This window comes from Anser cygnoides, chromosome 3 (assembly GCF_040182565.1).
Source record: "Anser cygnoides isolate HZ-2024a breed goose chromosome 3, Taihu_goose_T2T_genome, whole genome shotgun sequence".
NCBI classification, from domain to species: Eukaryota; Metazoa; Chordata; class Aves; order Anseriformes; family Anatidae; genus Anser; species Anser cygnoides.
The window spans coordinates 42,164,825-42,185,857 of NC_089875.1; the positions used below are offsets into that span (position 1 = coordinate 42,164,825).

The 21,033-nt window shown below is 35.9% G+C and overlaps 1 protein-coding gene across 4 annotated transcripts in view; it reads left to right on the plus strand.

The window, feature by feature from the left end:
- The window catches only part of LYST (lysosomal trafficking regulator), an 82,857-nt gene that overhangs the window by 37,573 nt on the left and 24,251 nt on the right, over positions 1-21,033 (plus strand). For all 4 annotated transcript variants that reach the window (XM_066994025.1, XM_066994024.1, XM_048047907.2 and 1 more), the window contains exons 15-30: positions 497-657; positions 2,066-2,256; positions 3,709-3,954; positions 5,545-5,718; positions 6,661-6,810; positions 7,446-7,583; positions 8,319-8,517; positions 10,104-10,235; positions 12,571-13,195; positions 13,668-13,845; positions 14,618-14,787; positions 15,841-16,071; positions 17,028-17,194; positions 17,681-17,833; positions 19,255-19,446; positions 20,033-20,211. In XM_066994025.1, coding sequence (XP_066850126.1) covers positions 497-657; positions 2,066-2,256; positions 3,709-3,954; positions 5,545-5,718; positions 6,661-6,810; positions 7,446-7,583; positions 8,319-8,517; positions 10,104-10,235; positions 12,571-13,195; positions 13,668-13,845; positions 14,618-14,787; positions 15,841-16,071; positions 17,028-17,194; positions 17,681-17,833; positions 19,255-19,446; positions 20,033-20,211 — 3,286 coding nt within the window. The remainder of the gene's footprint in view (positions 1-496; positions 658-2,065; positions 2,257-3,708; positions 3,955-5,544; positions 5,719-6,660; positions 6,811-7,445; positions 7,584-8,318; positions 8,518-10,103; positions 10,236-12,570; positions 13,196-13,667; positions 13,846-14,617; positions 14,788-15,840; positions 16,072-17,027; positions 17,195-17,680; positions 17,834-19,254; positions 19,447-20,032; positions 20,212-21,033) is intronic.

Here is a 21,033-nt window from a genome sequence, read left to right on the forward strand (position 1 = left end):
CAGTGCAGGCTGAAGTTATGGTTGAGAAGTAGTGGTTTTTTTTTTGTGTGTGGGGGAGGGGGAGAATGGGAGTGTAGGACAGGATTGTCTTTCACTTCCAGGAATTCACTATTCCAGGAATAGATTTTTAAAAAGCATTTTTTTTCTAGGAGTAGTAGAAATTCTTGAAAAACTGCTATTTTGAAAGTTGGCTATAACCGTTCAGGTGTGTGTGTATAGCTTGTGTACGGTTGCTTCTTCACTGAGGTCAGAGGGGAGGAGGAACTTTATGGCAAAACTAGCTGTTAACTCTATCTCTTTTCTTCTGTCCTGTGCAGTATTTGAATATATATGCCATTATATAACTGAGTTTCAAGGTGCCTAGAAGTTGAAGATGACTTCAGTAATTTAATGTCAATAACTACATGGCTTCTCATCTACTAAATATTAAAATTTATTTTAAGTCTAAGCTGACTACTTGAGGTAGCAATTTTGATCGCTTACACTTTATTTTTAGGAAATGTGAGATCAACTTAGATTATGCACTACCAAGGAAATCAAGCTTGTCATCCGACAGTAATAAAACATTTTGTATGATTGGCCACTGTACATCATCTCAGGAAGAATTGCTTCGATTGTCAGGCAGATGGGATCTTGGAAATCTGCTTCTCTTTAATGGTACTTTTGTATGCTTTGTTTTTTTTGCATAAGTCTTTATTTCCTCCTTCCTGATCAAAGACCTAACCTTGTTTCTTAACAATGCCACTTATTACAGTAAAAGCAACAATACATTATTTACAAGTGCAATGTATTAGGGAGGAAGTAAGCAAACATTTCAGTATTGAGTACTTCCTAATGTGTCCTTCTGCTTCTTCCACTATTGTCTGTCTGTCTTTTTTTGATCTGTAGCTGGCAATTCCAGTTACTTCAGTGATCTTAAAAATTTCTTTAAATAATACACTGGGGGGGGAGGCAGAGAGGGGGAAGAGATGGCAATATTTGCTCTGCTTTTTCTTAAAGCACTCAGTCTCTGCCAACTGGAAAACAGATTTCATATACCTGCTTCTAAATTACTAATTTCAAATTACTTGAAGCATATTTAAGAAAAATAAATCCAAACCACTAAATGCCTTATGTTAAACATGCTTATTTCTGAAACTGCTGAAGTTACTCTAGGGTTTTCTTGGAAATATAATTCTCTTCCCCTTCAGAAGGTTTTGTTCGGGACTTCTGTGTGTTTGGTTAGCCCCAAAGACTTGAATTCTGCTGATTATAATTCTGGCATTTCTTCATGTGTAGTGGTCTAGCGAGAACTACAGTACACTTGAAATCAGTCTGCTGGGGTGCGTGGTGTGTCTTATGTGCTGTCTGTGTAGAGACGGCATATTTGGGCAGGCAGTGAGATGCTTGTTCTAAATGTAAGCTCCACCTGGTGAATCTCTATGGTCTGAGTTGGCTACAGCCAGTATAATTGGCGTATCCAGAGAGCAATGGATATACAGCAATCCAGCTGTCATGTACCCAAACATCATAGACTTCAGTCCTTCTGCAGTCTTAAGCAACTGATAAGAGATGCTTCATTTGAAGATGCGTTCTCACAAACAGGTGACTTGAGGGATACCCTTCCTTCACTTTCTAGACAATGTCATTTGACCTTTTTATTTTCTATACTTTTTTCTACCTGTTGGTTGTAATGAACTATTATTATTGGATCCTTGAGTCACTCTAATCAACTCTCCATGGTGTTGTAGCATGTTCTTACTATCTGCAATCGTGCTATTCTTTGAGAACTGAGTAGGCTTGGATAGATGACTCTTCAGTTAAAAAAAAGCAGTGTAATTGATTAATTCAGTGCCAAAGGCAACTGAGAACAAATCAGGGAAACTGTCTGTATTAAATTAAGACAACAGAACTGAATAATTGATGTGGCAGAAGTCACTGGTTTACAGTAGTTAGTGCTGGACTTCACTGGTTGTTTCTGATCAGCAGGTCCTGCAAAGAGAGCCTTTCTTCTTAAGCCTACTAGTCAAGGTATAAACTTTGCTTTAATATATACTTAAAAGTTAATGTCCTTTTTGTGTTTTAGGTGCAAAGATTGGACCAGAGGAAGCATTTTACTTATACACGTGTGGACCAGACTTCACGTCTGTAATGCCTTGTAAATATGGCAAAACGTTGACTGAATGCTCTAAGTACATAAGTAAAGATATTCTACAATGTGAACAAATTAAGGAGCTCTTCATGGCAAAAAAGGAAGTGGATGTTGGACCTTTAATTGTAAGGTTCTACTTAAAAATGGTTCCTAATCTCCTAGAACTGATTAAAAACCTGGGAAACTTTCTGCTGCCTCCTAAAATGTTTTACTTCCTTAAAGCTGGCAGGAGCAGATTCAGTTCTCATTAACATTACTGCAGGGGTCTTCCCACTTATTTCAGTGGGAGTTGCACTGTATACCCTGTGTAGAGTTCATCTTGATATATATTTTGTTTGTCTGAGAAGCAGGCACCTCTAGAGGTGTTTTAAGTACCTGTCCTAGGATTAATGGGTAGCTGTTCACCTCATTAGCATAGAGGTAGCGAAGAACAGCTTAGCTTAACTTTTTAGCATTAAAACAGGGAAGATAGGATGTATGGCTTTAACAGGAAGCAAAAAACTTCATCCCAATCCTTCTGTGGTGTTGAGAGCTGAAAGCCTGACTGAATGGTCATCTTCCAGCTAGCAGATCTTAGTTTTTTTTGTCTTCCCTGATGCATGCGGTTGTAAATATTAGTTATGTTAGAAAAAAAAAATAAAAATTTTATTCATATTACATTTGGAGAATTCTATTACATTTGGAAAATTGTCTTCATGCAGGTAACTCCTGTTGTATGAATTGTTCCCACTAGAGGGAATTTTCTGATATAGTTCTACAGCAACTCTGTAGCTTTAGGCAAGGGATCTTTCTGGATGTAGTCCATGTAAACATAAGTACCAATTGGTAAACTAACTGGTACTACACTGAGTAACCAGAGTAAAGCTATATGTTCAAGTGAAAAATTCATCCCTGTACTTTTGCACAGAACAAATGCCTTAAATGTAATTACTCTATTTTAGCCTCTATTTGAAATAAATAGACACAGTCAATTTTCATTTTCTGTGAAAATGAGTTGGTTACTTCTGATAGGAGCTTTGATTTTTTTGGTCTAGTCTCTTCATCAGTAAAAACAACTTCTGTAGCCTTATGTATAAATTATGTATAAATCTTCTATTGACACCCTTTTACTAATGGTAAAACTGATTGAAGAACTGACTTAAAACTAAATGTTTTGGAGATATTTTGAAAAATAGCAGTTACTTTCTATTTTGGACTTGGTCATTCTTCCACTTTTAGGCAAATTTGTTTCCCTTTCTAATATTTTGGTATGTTTATTTCCATTCAAATTTGTCACATTTTTTGCAAAATAGTTGTGGTTGTTTTTCAGGTGATAACAGGAAGCTGATCCTTGGTGTATGTTTTTTAGTTACAGCCAAGGAAGTTAAGAAAACACTATCACAAAGATTTCCTAAAATTTAGGAGTTCTGTTGCATTTTAGTACATGAGTGTTTGTACAAAACTTAGTGCATACTAATGGTAAAGCAGAAATGAATTGCTTAAGTTGCTGCTACTTGCTGTTAGGTGTCTGTATGTTCTTTTAATTAAATCGGTTCAACTATCTTACATTTTTGGCTAATAAACCTCTATTATTTCAGGAAAGTCTTGCTGTTGTTTATACCACGTGCTGTCCTGGTCAGTATACCATATATGAACCTGTTATTAGACTGAAAGGTCAAGTGAAGACCGTTCCTTCTCAGAGACCCTTCAGTTTAAAAGAAGTTCAGAGCAATGTATTGGATTCTCATCACCTGAAAACACTTCAGCCTGTCGAATATAAAACTCTCCAGGGTATACTACATGAAATTGGAGGAACTGGTGCATTTGTTTTCCTCTTTGCTAGGGTAAGGGAGCTGGAGGAGGGGGAATGCATGCATATGTTTTCCTGTATAAAGTTTTCCTTTGATCTTGGGTAGCAAGTAACATATTTCAGCCACCTAATTCATGTTAATTACAAGTCTGCATGTGATAATTTTTTCGTTTTAAAGGAAATTTGTGGAAGGAATCTGTTCTAAGAGTGCATCATAAGGTTGTCTTAAACAGGAAGCTTAATTGAATTATATAATGCTTTTTATAAAACAGCTGGTATGTACAAGATGTGTTCTGATTTACAGATGGGGCTTCTAAATGTCAAAATAACTTACTTTTAGGAGTATTGTAGAGCTGGCCATATTTTTTTGGTTTCTAATTTTAAAGTCTGAGTATTGATTAATATTTTTAAAGGTCCTTAAATGTATTGCATCTCTAACACATGAAACACGGGATATTCATAATGCAAGTGTGAAGATGTGTATAACTACATAGTGTGCAGACCTTTTATCTAATAAGTTGAGAGCTTTTTTTGAAAGGAAGTATTTTAGCCGTTAGCCATGTTCACGGCTTAACCTGTCCAAGAAATCTTAATTTCCAAAATACTAAGGCTATGAAGCTTAACTTAATTACTGCTTTACTAGGGCCTGTATGTGGAAAGCCAAATATCCATGCTAGGAGTCTCTGAAGTGTTAGTTCCCTCAGGATACTAATGCAGACCTAAAATGTGTTTTGTATGCCTCTGTGGAAACAGTTTTCTCAAAAGTACATATGGAGATTAACCAGTGCATGTTAAACTAGAGACAGGTGTTGAGACTTCTAGTTATGGAGATACTGCCTGCTAAATTTTAACATAGATAGGGAAATCTGAGGAGAAAATCCTCAAATTTGTGGTACTATGTAATACATGTTTGTGCCAAGTACATGCTGCAGATCCTGCTATAGACCCTTATTTGCATTAGTAAAGCAAACAATAGATGGGAAATGCTATTTCCAATCTAGAAATGATTGGAAATGCTAGCATACATTTGTATAACTAAGTGCAGCAGCATGAACTGCTATGCAGCAAGAACACCTGTAGGAATTGAAATTATGTTCATGTGAGATTTCCTTCTACATTTTCAGTTTTTAAAAAAATTCTTCTTGGGCTGCAAGAATTCTTAGAGGTGAACAGTGGAGGATGGTCTGTCTTCATCTATCAAATTGTCTCTTTATGGACTAAATAAAACTTGTATCTAGACACTTCCAATCACATGCTGGAGTAGTCTATGCCACCAGGAACCTTAAATTAAAAGTTTAAGCAAATTGAAAAATAAAAGGCAGAACTATGAGAGCATCCAGAGGAGGGCTATGGTGATGGTGAAAGGTCTAGAGGGCAAGATTTATGAGGAGCAGCTGAGGTCCCTTGGTTTGTTCAGCCCAGAGCGGAGGCGGCTGAGGGGAGGCCTCATGGCAGGGCCTGCAGCTTCCTCACTGAATATGCATACATATTCAAAAATGGTTATGTGTGTCATCTGACAGTCTTTAATCCAGAAGTTATGGTTTAAGACTACCACAAATCATTTCTAAGGCTTTTTTTCTAAATGTTTCTCACATAAAGTGTTCTGTTAAACTTGCTTTTTCAGGTTGTAGAGATCAGCAGCTGTGAAGACACTCAAGCTTTAGCACTGCAACTTATACTGTCTTTAACAAAATACAATCAACAGAGAATACAGGAGATGAAAAATTGTAATGGTTATTCCATGATTCATCGAGTGTTGATCAAACCAAAATGCATTGTTGGATTTTGCATGCTGAAGGTAGAGCATTCTTTAAACCTGATGCTGTTAAAGCTAGCACAAATTTAAAACTTCTCCGTGACTTTAGTTATACATCAGAAGCTGTCTTTGCGAAAGTAGAACAGTGATTTGGAGCCAGTTCAGTCCAGGATTGTTTTGTCTTGAACTAGAAACTACTGGTGGGTGAGCAGAGAAAAAGGAAATGTTGAAAGATCCTGATTTCAAAGGGGATTGGAAAAATGCTCTGAGGGCAAAGACTTGCAAGTAAACTTTAACTCCTAAGCAATTAACAGCAAGTTGGATTCTATTTTTGTTTTTAGATATAGTTGCCAGGTAGAGAAACTTCTGTGCAGTGAATGAACCTTGTTCTATTTGTACCATCATGCTGTAAGATGGATAAGTGGCAAGAAGTGTGCTAGTGCATCTTTAAATAAATGAACTGCTGGTTATCTGAAGCATCTTGGCAATAACTCTTTGAGAAGTTTGCTTTTAATGAGAAATCTAGTTGTACAGTGATCATGAGAACACCTAGTAGAAGTATTTTGATGTATATATGGGGAGAAGAACAGTCAGTCTCGGACTGGTGTCTCTTGGAAGACAAAATTCTTTGAATAAAATACAGGCTGAGCTTACTGCAATTTAAGAGCTTAGGTGTGACTGTAATTTTCAAGTCATGAAGCTTCACTTGAAAAGTCCTGATCAAGGCGATCAAAAGTGTCTTTCAAAAATGTCTATTTTGTACTCAAAACACCTGACTTTTTTCAAAAATTGTGTACTAGTGTTATGACAATCTAAAACGCATCCAGTGAGGTTACTAAACTCAAATTATTTTGCAAGTTGGCCAGGTAGATTTGTGCCTTCCCTGCCACGAGGTTGATGTGTCTTTAAAGGTTTTTGATAAATCTGATAGGACAACTGTTCTGTTTTGTGGTTATTCTAAATTCCCTTCTCTGCTTCTTTAAGACTCTCCTTGAAGGATGCTGCAGTGGTGAGATTCTGTATATAAATGAGAATGGGCAATTCATGCTTGACACAGATTCTACAGCAGTTATCCAAGATGTTCAATTGTTAGAAAAGCTACTGCTTGACTGGAAGATATGGTCTAAAGCAAAGGTAACTACTTTCTTTTTGGAAAGATTGTCTGAAAGCCAAATTTAACAAGTGTTATGACCTCTGAAATGAATCTCTCCGGTTAGGAAACTTAAGTAGTTACTGACATCTAAAAATTAATGGTCCTTATTTTTCTTTAAATAGCTGGTAGTAGCTTCTAGCTCCCAGTATCAATGTTGCAGGCTGCCTTAGTGTATTAAAATCTACAGATGTAGTGTATGTAAATTACTTGTTAGTTGAATGGATTGTTTTTCATCCATTCCAACAAGTTTCCAAGAGAAACTTGGTATGACTGAGGAAAACCTTCTGCTTCTGCCTGGAATTAAAAAAACAAACGAACTTGAAAATAACCATCTGATGTTACCTAAAACACATTTTGTGTATCCTTTATTTTAAGATGTATCTTTTTTTGTAGCTTTAATCACTAGAATGTGATTAATTGCAAACTCTTAATTTGTAATGAGCATAACTTTTCTGATGGTTTCTGCTTCTGACCTGACTGTTTGCAATCATTTAATCTTTTTCACAGCTGCAAAACTAAGTTAATTTGACAATGTTCCTTATCTGTTAATTGTTTTTATTCTCAGGATAGATTCAGCAATAGATTTTAAGCTATGTTCCTGTTCTTTGTTTTTCAGCAAGGTGTTTGGGAAACTCTGTTAGCAGCTCTAGAAATCCTTATCAGAGCTAACCACCACCACCAGATGTTTAACATTAAACAGCTGTTGAAAGCTCAAGTGGTACATCACTTCCTGTTAACTTGCCAGGTTCTGCAGGTAATTCCAGTTTGAAATCCTATTTTGTGCTTGGCAAGTACTCAGTTTTACTTACTGAAAAAATATGGAACTGCATGCTATAGGAAAAAATTAACGCAGTAGACTGTCCTCTGTGCTTCCAGACCGCTTTCATCTTCTACAACAGGCACTGTTGCTGTAAACTGATACAGTTCCCTAATGAGAGCACAATGCTGTTTTTACTGATGGACAGAAGGAACAAGTGGTTTTAGCCATATGCTACTAGTTGAAAGCCTAGACACTAGCTTACTGGTAAAATCCATTCATGAGGAGGAGCTGAAACGAATTGTGAACCTTTTGTGCAGACCTAAGATGCATCTCACTAGTTTTATCATTATAATCAAGTCCTCATTACTGATAAATATATTTGGGTCATACGAGAACGTTACCACCTGCCTCTCTGTCCTTAGAAACTAGTACCATTATGCTTTAGCAATAACCTTCTTTGAAATCACACAAGTTAAACATGACACGAACTGTCTTAGTGTATTTTCAGAAGCATGTCCCTAATTAGTGATGACCAAAATCTTACTGAAATCTCTGCAGACTTTTTAATGAGTTAAGATTTTTTTCCTCAATCTGAAGGCAATTAGATCTGAAATGAAAAAGTGTTTCTCTAACTGCCTTCATACCTGTTTGTTCTCTTGGTATAGCATGATAGTTAAACTGTCAAATTAAAAATGCAAATAACTTAGTTGTACTGCTCTTTCTTTCTAGGAGCATAAAGAAGGGCACCTTGCATCCCTGCCTCGGGAGGTTTGTAGGTCATTTGTGAAAATAATTGAAGAAGTGCTTGGATCTCCCCCAGACCTGGAATTGCTGACACTGATCTTCAATTTCCTCTTAGCCGTTCACCCTCCCACTAATACATATGTTTGTCACAATCCTACCAACTTCTACTTTTCACTGCACATAGGTAGATATTGCGTTTAACTAGAAATGGAAATTAAGATAAAATTCTATTGAGGTGTGTGTGTATATAAATGTATGTATCACTGTTATAGACTACTGCTCTCTAAATATCTTTTTTTGGTTGCTATATCGTAACTTTATTTACAAAATTACTGACTTAAAGTATTTCACTGTATTGAAAGACATTCTAGTTAGACTGCTTGGTTTGCTAGGAGAGCTTTCTTCTGTCTAGAGCTACAGATAATGGCCCTGGTGTTTGTCTTAAATTTTCTTGAAAGTTTGATGCTGCTAGATGTAATACATAACAGTTGCCTGTAGAGACATGATACCTATGAATGCATGCAAATTTGATAAGTCCTAGATATATCTGCTTTTGCAGCATCAGAAGCTTGGGCTCAGAGGACTATAACACACCAATGATGCATTCATGTTGAGCATCTCTTTCCAAGAAACACAACATCATTATTTAGGTAATTGGGGTTCTAGTGAAAAAGTTTAGCTGGAGTGTTTCATAGTGTGTATTTGCTTTTATATCACAGATACCAAGTTAAGTAAAAGTAATTCTGCACTACAGGTTTAAAAAATGCTGAAGGTTGCCCAATTCCATTTATTAGTGTACCTCACAGGATTTCAATTATTGCTGCTGTATGCAAATGCTTAAAACTAGAACTCAGATGAAGCTGATCTGAAGCAGCTGTCAGTAGGCCTACAATGCAAATTTGTTATGAAAGGCTATCTCATTTAAAAAAAAAAAAAAAAAAAAAAACAACTGGTCATTTCTGAGAATCTATCAGGAATTCCAATGTAAATAAAACTTCTAACAGAAAGTTCACCTAGGGAGATGAACAGAACAGAGCATCATACCACAAGAGTCCTATAATGTTTGTAGAATTTTCCGTGTAAATTATAAACTTAAGTCAATGAAAACTGCAACCAAGCTGTTTCCAGATATAAATTACAATTAGGAAGCGTTTTCCTGCCATTTCTATGTAAACATTGCTGCTTGTTGAATGTTTTGGCATTTAGCAACATAATAACAAGATTAACATTAGCATTGTATGACTTCAGCTGTAAACTATGCAAAGATTGAAAATTTGACCAGTTAGAAATTTTTTCTTCTGATGCAGGTGCCTGTGTACATCCAGTTTTAGTAACTGGTGTCTGTCCAAAGACAGTATGGTTGTATTTCTTATCTATCCTGTAAAATAAATAGATGTAAAATTGAGTAAAAGTAGAACCCATTTTTTTAATACTTAGAGCTTTATTAGATGAACCTGAACAGTCATCTGTCTTGACATGGGAAAAAGTCCATGTTATTTATTACTAGCTGTATGCATGTAAGGACCATCTTTAAAGATAATTACTCTAGAACAGCTTAATATTTTCAGTGTTCCAAAGTAAAATTTGAAGGTACATTACTAAAATAAACAACAAAAGTTGTTCTCAAATTTTTTCCTCAGATGCTAGTGAGTCAAGCATTTCTCACTAGCCTGTAGTGATCAACTTAAATGTAACCTGAATATGAATTTTAGTATATCAAGAATGTGAATTTACTAAGCTTTTATGTAACTTCTCCCCTTTTCCTTCTAGATGGCAAAATTTTTCAGGAGAAAGTTGAATCCCTTATGTACCTGAGAAATTCCAGCAGTGGTGGGAAGTCAGTAGACAGTTCAGCGTTTGTGGTTACAACTCCAACTGGTTTTGCAGCTTTACCACTGGAAGGTAAATCAATGCTGGAATAACACATAAGGACATTGACAGTTCTTTGTAAAGTTCTTTAAAGTGTTACTTTCCCACGTTTTTCTTACTAAGACCCTACTGCCACCATCACCTCTCAGAGTTTGGTGTCTGAACAGCAGAGTAAGAATTGAATTGAATGCAACAGGCTGCCTCAACTGCTCTTTTTTCTAAGGTTGAGAAAAATTGCTATGCTGATAGCTCAGGCAGTGAAGTGGGACAGCTAATCAAATTCTTTTGTTATACAGGCTTGCTAGATAAATATGAGAATGCCTTAACTAGGCAATAGTTAAAATAGTAAGCTATAGGCATCTATCTTGACTGTGTGGAAGGTATTAAGCTGGTGCTTTAATTGTGCATAATTTTTAATCTCATCTAAATTTAGTATTAAAATATTGGCATTTATACGGCAGGTATATATACTGCCCCTACGTGAGAGAAGATGAGAACCAAGGTATAACTTGTTCTTTACATGCTTTATATAAATTAAGAGTGAATAGCTTTCTTGAAGCAGTCTCATTATATAGCATGCTAAGCCAGTCAAGGGCTGTGAAAATTGCTGCTTTAATCAGTTTTGAATTCCTCTACTACAGATGTTGAAGTAGCGGAAATCTACTGTAGAAAATCTACTATAGATATTGAAGTAGTGTAAATTTACTAGTTTACACTGGTAACTTGTCAGTTAGCTTGTTGTCCCAGTGTGGTATTTTCAGCCTTATTGGATAATTTCTTAATCACACTTCACACAGATTTGCATGTACAATTGACAAACCACCTGTGAAATGAAAGATAAAACATGTAATTTATGCTTAAGCCTTTAAACTCTTCAACAATGAGAAATATCTTCCAAATAAAAATGCATGGTCTAAGCAAGTTTGTCAGTATATACAAAACAGGAATGGAAGATGACTCTGATCTTGGATTTAACTGCAGTATATTTCAGATTGTGTAAGAGTTAGCTATACTCAGTATAAACCAACTTAATACTTGTACAATTGGTGTCTTGTTGGTGCTTTGCTTAGGAAATCAAATAGTTTTTGAACACTGAGTTGAAATACTTAGTTTAAATCTTTTACTGAATGCAGTGATATAAAGAGCAGACCACAGAGTTGTGTACAGAGTTGGTCATTCTCCCATATTTAGATGATATATGAAATCGTATTCTTCTAAACAGTACTTTTTCATATCAATAGTACTAAACTGTTGTACTTGAATGAAGACTATTCATGTGTGCCAGAGGAATGCTCATCATAAATTTTTGTGAAAGTAGGTGTTTGTTGTGATTATGAATTTAATTTTTTAAATTTAGATAAAATATTTCAAATGGCATTCTTGTTAGACAATTTTATACTTGTGGGTTTGCAGTTGTATACAGTATCTGCAAATGTGTGTAAGCTTGGCTATAAGACTGCAGCTATATGGATCCTTTCTATTATGTACAGGGCAGCTCAGTCTAGCTGAGTGTATTTGTGTATGCATATGTATATGTACTCATATGTTCTCTGTATGTTATATGTGATTCACAAAAATGTTCTGATGCATCGTCATTGCATCAGTACTAGTCAAAACTATTGCCCTAGTACTAACTAGTGGATAGTTTTCAAAATATTTCCAACTCAGTCTCCTATTCCTAAACTACCAGCAGGCATCCTCTACCAGGCTGGCATACTTACTGCTTTCCCTCTTGAAAATGTTATGGGTGACATCTGTAATGTGCTATGTAACTAGGACTGCTTCAGGCTAAAATGTGCCCTTAGAAGCAGACTACTATGCTAAATAAAACATTCAGTAATTCATTACAGATCTGAAGTACATGTAATGCCTTGGTGCAAAAAGGTTAAAACTAGTAGGTGAGCAGTTTGCTAGTATCCACTGAAACATGTTGGTAGATTGGGCCTCTTACAAAAGAGATAAGAGCAACCTATGCTTGGAATTTGCTTTGAACAGAAGAGGTTGGACTAGCAGTTTCCAGAGGTGCTTTCCACCCTCAGTGGTTCTGTGATTCCGAATAAATTCCTATTGAGGGTTGGTTGAGAGGATCAGAATGTAAATCTGGGGAACTTCCGCTTACATGCAAAAACTATTTTGCAGTTCATGCATCTTTCAGATTTATCCATGACTTGCCAAGCTTTTGGGTGCATAATAGCTTAGTATCTCTACTTGATCACTTGGCCAAATCTGAGCTATGCCAGTTTTTAAATCAATTTTGCTGCATAAGACTAGTTTGGACATTGCTGTATTTGCACATGGAATGTAACAGTGAGGGAAAAGCCCGTTTTGAGTGCAATAAACAAAGCTGAAGATACCCTTATTTCTCTAGGAAACATTTCCAAAGCTACTGTACAGCAGGAGATAAGCTATCAAGTACCTAAACGGCTATGCAAAAGCTTACCAGCATCTCCTACTTGGTCACCTCAAGTACATCAAAAAAGACTAATTGAAAGATTGGGAAGGAGCATTGATGACCTGCAGAATATTGGCAAGCATGACTACATTGATCTTCAGGGTAAAACTGGTTTTGTAAGACATTCTGAAAACATAAAAAGAGTACAAGAAGACTTCCTTAGCAGTTGTGAGTCTGCAAAAACAGTTTGTGACTCAGAGTTAACATCTGTTGAAACATTTGAAGACATTCCAAAAGAAGAGGAGTTATCTGAAAATGAGAGTAAAGAAGCAGATGTGGACCTGAAATGTAATGAAGGTGGTGCTGCAGCTGAGCCGTTGCTGCGTCGTCCAGACCATCTGAGAGGACTGACTTCACTTCAGAAGAGTCAGAGTAATTTTGCAGGGTTGGGCTTAGCATTTTCTGTTCATGGAGGATCATCAGCCATTGCTCGCTGGCCAAGCTTTGCTGACAAGAATGTACTTCCTGAAGAATGGGAGAGTCTTGCTTTTTCCTCATCTACTGAGAATACCCGAAAAACATATGAAAGCTCTGATGAAAGGTAAGAAGATAAAAATAAATCAACAGTAGCTCAGTATATCAGGGAAGTATTTAATTTCACAATGTTCTTGATTACTATCCTACATAAATAAGTCTGAAAAATTAAGGGTATGTTTTTAGTGGCTGTAATAAACCAATTCATTAAGCTCTTAGTAGTCTACAGAATTATACTGTTTCAAATTTGACATTTACATAGAAAACTCTTAACATTGGGGATTTTTATACTACCTACAGTAGAAGTGTGAACTCGTTATGGTAGCTCCCCAAAAACCTATGTAGTCATTCTGGTCACATTACACTCTTGTTATTTATTGTCAAAAGTAGATATTAGTAAAGAGTGGTAATAGAACTATTGGTTAAACATTTGCCAAATCCCCCCACTCTGTCCACCCGAATAGTAACCAACAGTTACGCATTTCTTAAGGTTTCCTGTTGTAGACAAACTGAGGTAAAATGCATTTCTTTGTGTTCAGATGTACAGAAGACTGCATTGTGCTTGTCTGTTGTGGATTATATGACCTCTTGCGTGGAGTTCTCCTAATATTACCAGATGTCATGCTGGAAGATGTGATGGACAAACTTATCCAACCTGATTATCTCGTAGTTCTTGTGAACCACCCATCTCCTCTCATACAGCAAGGAGTCATTAAAGTAGGCCAATATAAAATGTGTTCAACTAAAAAGTCAGCTAGTTGTTAGCTTATTTTGTCAGAAACACAAAAGCAAAATAAAAAATACTAACAATTTCTTCATTTTTGTGGACTTCTGAATTTTAAAATCTGTTTCCACCCCCATGGTTTAAAACAAAACACCACCAAGCCAAAAGAATCTTTCAACAGATAAATATAGTTTGTGATCTAAGCCAGAGAGCTTACGCACTAGGATGGAAGGCTTAATACACAAAGTTTGAATGTATCTGTAGATTTAGACTAGATATAGAGGAATAAATCTTTTTATGATAAGGGTGGTGAGAGACTAGAACAGGTAGCCCAGAGAAACTGTGGAAATGTTCAAAGTCAGGCTGGAAGAAGCTTTGAGCAACCTGGTCTAGCGGGAGGTGTCCCTGCATGTCCCTGCCTATGGTAGGGGGAGTGTGTGGGGGGCTTGAACTAGATGATCTTAAATGCTGCTTCAACCCAAACCATTCTGTGGTTCTGTACCTGTTATGTATGTGACTTCATCTCCCTTGAACTTGAATAGGAACCTAAAATAGTCTTTGGAGTTTAAAAAATAATTAAATTCAGCTGTGATGAGTGTAGCAAGGCAGTTTAGACCAGAGTTGCAATGTAAAAACAATTAGTTTTTAATCTGGAATTTTAAAAATAATTGATTTCAAACTGTTTAAATCGTAGGCAAGAACTAAACTTGTAGGCAGGTTGTTAAATATTTACATCTTATATTGTAATTATGTATTTATTTTTAGTTGTTGGATGCATATTTCAACAGAGCAAGGAGGGAGCAGAAGGAGAAATTCCTAAAGAATCGTGGCTTCTCCTTGCTTGCTAACCAGCTCTACCTTCACCAGGGGACTCAGGAAGTTGTAGAATGCTTTTTGGAAATGCTCTTTGGCCGCTCTGTTGGCTTGGATGAAGAGTAAGTAATGCTTTGTTTTTGTATCCTGTAACTTAACATTTGAACTAAAAGTAGTGCAGTTTCTTGCTGAAGGCAAAGATGTAATAGCTTCCTAAGTACTATTTTCTTCCTTCCATAAAGCAAAGTTCTTCAAATATTTTACATGTTTTGCTGCTGCTTTAACATTTTTCAAGTGCATTAAACCACTTAAAGCTATTGTATCGTCCTTAAGCTTTTGATAAACAACTTCATCTCATGGGTGCTGTCAGCTGGGATGTTTTAAACCTTCAGCACTTCAGAGGACCTCAAAGGCCTTTGCACTTTGAATTTACTGTTTACTGTAAACTGAATTTACTCAGTTTAACTCATCCTATTCTTCTCTGATCCTATGTGAAACTCTGATTTCTATCCTTGGGAATTTTGAACAGTGATCACTAGGTTGCTGCTACTGGACTTTAGTAAGTGATTAAGGAAAAAGCTTGATGCTAGTTGTTTCCTTGGATTGGTGCTGGTTGTAAATCCCTGTTTTTCTTTAGGGCTAACAAGACAGTAGTGCTATTTACTTGAACTGATGAGCTACCCCATATTGGCAGGAACAGATTACCTTCGAGCAGACTTTCTAAGCAGTTTATATATTTTAGAATTAGTTTGACTACTTAATGATTGTACAGGGAGGACACACATCCAAGTACAGTCAGCAAGTAGTGCATAAATCTTCAAAAAAGCTCCTTTCCAGTTGCCTTCTTTGCGGGATTTGTAACCAAATGGCTTCTGCCTGTTGGCATGGTCTTCACTCCAAAAATGTTCCTGTTAAATTTCATCATAAAAGACCATTTGTAGTAAGGTGAAGTACTACATATGCTTTTAGATACTTTGTTTCCTTACGAAGTGTTTTATTTTGCTCTTGTTTTCTGTGGTACTGCAATGAAATGTAAGAAATTGGTATCTACATCTTTGCCAAAGTGCTAGTGTAGACTGGTATTCCAGCATTAATAATATATTATTAATTATAATAGCTGCATATACTAGGTTGCTATGTAAAGACGTTAGACTGACTTGTATTTATTTCAATAGATTTGATCTGGAAGATGTCAAGAATGTTGGACTTTTTCAAAAATGGTGTGTCATTCCTGTCCTGGGTCTAATAGAGAACTCTTTGTACGATAATGTTCTGCTGCATAACTGCTTCTGTCTCCTGCTGCAAATTATAAATTCCTGCTCAAAAGTTGCAGACCTGCTGCTTGATAATGGTTTGCTGTATGTGTTGTGTAATACACTGGCTGCTCTTAATGGACTGGAAACAAAGTGAGTACTTTATCTGTTGCTATGAAATAACCCAGGCACAACCTTTAGAGCAGCAAAAACTGAAGTATATAGTATCCTTATTTAATTTTTTAAAATGTGTAGTGAACATGTACAAAATAAACTGCTTTTGAAGTCTTCAGCTTTTAACTATACCTCCAAATGAAAGTTAGTGCTTAGATACTTAGTTTAAACAATAGAATACACTGGTTGTGAAGTATCCTTTGATTACTGTAAATTTTCAGGTGAAAAGACATTTCAAAATGCAAGTTTGTCATACTGTGTGCACTTCAGATGTTTGTCCTAATACAACTCTCCCGAAAGTAAGATAAAGGCCCAGGAGATGGTAGCATTCTGCCGTATCTATTGACAACGTCAGAACCGCAGAAGCTTCCCTCCTGTGCTGCCTGTTTTTAATATTTGAGATTCTGAGTGGTTCAAATGATTTAATTAAAAATATTCTGTACTTACTGAAGAAACTTTATACAGTAAAGGAAGGAAAGGGGGGGGGGTTTGTGCCTTTATTTCATTAGTTCATATGCTAAAGAAGTAACCAGATTTCCTTTATCATCCAATAGTTTTAATTCAGCATGGTTACAGAAAGAGATTGAACTGAATTTCTTGAGACACCCTTTTGAGAAATTTAGGATTCAGACCTGTTCTTTAACTTATAAATCTCATTAAAAAAAAAAAATACTTTTCCAGTAAAACTTCTCTACAATCCTAATGTTACACTATCTCAAAGATTTTCCAGGCATTCAATTTGCAAAAGTTAAGGCTGAAAAAAGTCTTAGATTACAATTTTATGGCCTATAGCAGTAATACCTTCAGAAGTAATAATTTCATATGAAATACAATATAGTAGCTATGGCTGGCAGAAGTAGCAAGAGCAGTAGTAATGGGTCTTCTCACAGGTTATATCTACTAGAATTGTCATGTTTCTGATTACAACTTTGCAGCATTCCCCTGAATGACTACAAGTTGCTTGCATGCGACATACAACAGTTGCTGGTAGCAGTTGCAATTCATGCCTGCAGCTCCTCGGGTTCACAATATTTTCGTGTTATTGAAGACCTCATTGTGCTGCTGGGTCATCTTCAAAACAGCAAAAATGCACGAATGCAAAGTAAGTTATTTGCTTATTTTTGGGGGTCACAGGACTGGAGAAGTAAATCCATTCCCCACTGATCTTTGTTTACTATTCCAGTTGAGGGTGAAGGGACGTTTTTTGGTGATGAATCTTTCTTCTTTTAAGTGGTTCTCAAAGTACTACTCTTCCTTGGAAGCCTGCCTTGTGGTAAAGAATTGTGTACTGCTGATATGAATGAACAATGACCATAACAATTCAATTGGGATGTTTAAATAGAAACCTTCTGTAAAGTTTCATTGAGCTTATTTTTTAGTAATTAAATTTTATGGCTTCTCTGTGAGAACTCACTTTAGTACCATATGCATTTGTATAACGATAAGATGACTTTCAATGTGACTTGTTGGAATCAAGAATTTTACCTCTGACACTGTTTTCTTTTACTTCTAACAAACATCTGGAAAAAATTCTTGAAGACTTGTAAACAAATCATGTCATTTGGTCTTTATATGCCTCTTTCTGTAGATATGGCAGTTGCTTTGCAGTTAAGAGTTCTTCAAGCAGCTATTGAATTAATAAAAACTACAGCAAACCAAGATGCTCAGGAGCAGGCTGGATCAGTCCCATCCCTATCTGCACCACATCGTGCAATGTTTCAAAAGCGTAAAGGCATTGCTGGTGAGTAGCAAAAGTGTAATATACTTGTACTCTTATCTCTTTGTTACTAATGAAATATCTACTTTTGATCTCTAATTTTAGTGATACTACAAAAGAGACCTGTTGTTCTGCTTTTTCTATGAAAACACAAGTTCAAAATGGGTATAGATTACACTGCTCTAAAATACATAATGATTTATTGGCTTTATATATTAATACATTTTAGAACAGTGTAACATACCCATTTTAAACTTGGTTTTGTATTACAAGGGGAGAATGGGGGTATGAAATTGAAACTTCAGTTCACTTTCTCATTAGTCTCTAAAGGCAGGTACTGCCTTCTTTGGAAGAGAATATCAATTGAAAAGTTGCATAGTAAAAACATTTTAAAGGTAATTCATAGTACCTAACTTCACAGTAGTAATGAAATACCAAAAAAAAGTGCTTCTAACTTGAATGCAGCTACAATGTGGGGATTGCACTGTTGCACAGCTTTTAATTAGTGATTATCCGGAAGTAACATCTGGCACTGCAAATTCAGTTGGGAACGTGAGGGAGCTGGATTCTACCATGGAAATTTTCGTAAAACATTTGTACAGTTCTATGTTTAACAATAATACTATCTCTGTATTGGATGGTTTGTGAATCATTCTTTAAAGCTTTTGGAGTCTTCTGGCTGAAACTTTAATTTGTATGTTGCATTTAAATGAAGCTGCGTTTAAGACTTGTAGAAGATACAATTTAAAAACCTGATGTATTTCAGTTGTTTAAAAAAAAATCTTTTATTCCTTGTTTTCTATGGAAACCTTTTTCGTAATATGGTCAGCCTATGAGACTCCTCTCCATCAGTCCAGTAAATACAGTGAAAATACTTGTGAGTGAATCTAGTAAGGCACCAAGGGTATGTGTGTGGTTGTAGTTATTTAGAAAAGAATCAAGTACGGTCAATGCTCAGCAGTTCATTTCAAGAATTGTTTTTCCAAGTAGTATTCCGGTAAGATAGAAATAGTTCTCGTGTGGTACAAAATGCATTTGTTTATATGCTGTTAATATAGTGACTTCTCAGTTGTGTTGGTAGTTAGCTTCTGATATTAAAAGTGAGTAATACCATATTAAAAACTATTGCAACCCTTAATCATAATTTCACAGTGAAAATGGAATGAGTGACTTTTTATTTTGCACAATAATACATAAGTTGCACAATAAACCTGATCTTGAGACTAACTCATTTTATGGTGCCGTTTCTTCAGTTTTGTATGTTTTTAAATATAAAACGTCTTAAAAGCAAGTGGCAAACACTCAAATGACACTCTTTCCCTTTAATATTAGCATATTTCAAATGCTTGATTTTCTGAAATGATGCAAAAACTTTGGATAAAAGCAGTAATTGAATGATGAATTTGTGTTTCAGTAGGTTGCTATTAATGTTTCTCTGCTTCAAGGTTCCAGAAAATTTTCACTCGCTCAGTCTGATGCTCTGCTGATGAAAATGCGTTCAGTAGCAAGTGAGGAGTTCAACATGATGATGCAACGAAGAATGAGTCAAGAACATCCTATCCAAGCCACCGAGACTGAATTTGTACAAAGATTACAGAGGCTAACTGTCCTAGCTGTTAACAGACTCATTTATTTAGGTACGATTTTTTGTGCATTTCTGTTTTGCCAGTGCAGTGCCATATGAAAAATCAGAGTTTGTGTTAAAGAATGTAATGCTGTTGATATTGGCTTAATGGAATTAACTATAAAAACATGAAACTCTCAGTAATTTGTCTGTCCGTATTACATAACTGACAATCAAATCTGAGTATCTGAATGAACTGAACTAGCTATTGTAGTTCTACATCAGTTCATCTAAGCTGTCTGAATTATGACTTGAAGACCTAAGTCTGGCAAAGGGAGCTCTTGGTTTCTCTTTTAAAATTCATCAGTTTGCATGTTTCTGTGAAACGGCTAAATTTGTTAGCAAGACATGATGACTTTGAGGGTTAGTTAAAATTCCACAGAAGCAAGAGTTTAGCAAGTGGGACAAAGAATTGAACTGCTCCATGATTGACTGTAAATGCTGAATGAACTGGTACCTAAGGGAATTGAAATAAAGAGTACAGGCTGATACTTAAAACAATGGGGTAAAGATGATATTTGATTTAATGCCACTTGAAGGAACATGGGATTAGTTTGGTTGAGATGGTACTGACCTATTTGTGCCTTTTAAAATTTAAGCATCTACTGAAGAGTGTCTTGATGTACTGGGTATAACAGAAACCACAAGTCAAAGCAGACTTTCAGCATCCCAGCTGGAAGTTCCTGAGGAAGAAAACCAGCAAGAACTGCCTAACAGAACAAATCCTTTTCTGAAAGACATGTTCAAAATGTTGGTGGAAGGAATCAAACTATCCCTTGTAAGTTACTAATTAGATGTTTTCCCCATTAGAGCATATTTCATAAGGTTCATTTAGTAGGAACTTTTATGGACAGAAAGCTTTAGGCATAAAATGTTTTCCTTGCTGCCTCTCTCAGTTCAGCTGACGCATTGTTAAAAACTGTTCAGCTTCCCAGTTACCCGAAAGTTGTGAAATAATAAATGCATCTGTCCTGATTTAACCATAACACTTGGCAAAATTCTGATTCTTGAATGAGTATGCAAAGGTCGAATGTTGGCTGTGTAGCCAACAACTTTGTTTCTCCCCTTAAATCTTGAGGTATGTTTCTGGATGCTATAAAAGGAGGTCTGCTATGTATCCACAGATGATGCATAAAAAGGAGAATTTGAGTGATTTGTGTACAATATAAATGTAAACAATACTGGTGATGTAACTAGGGTGGCAAACCTTTTTAATTATTGACAAGGGTCAGAGTTTCTTTTCTATCATACAGTTGTTAGCCTGTCAGTGTTTCCAAGATGACTAGTTTTTACTTGAGTAATTTGAAATAATTATATTGGAAAAACTAACTTGTTGCTTCTTGCATCTTTATTTCTCTGAAGTCATCTTTATAAAAAGTAGCTCAAGCTAATTTTCTCCCTAATTCTGGAAAATCAAGTTTGTGGGGTCTTCCCATCATGTCTTACTTGTAGAGTTTTTCAAAGACTACTGATTCCTTTGAGCTCCAGCACCTCAATCAAATGCCCAGTTTCTAACCTTGTATAAAGTAATCCATTATTCTGAAACTAGTGATTAACATGAGAGCTATGTATTAAACAAAACCCCTTTGATTTTTAAACC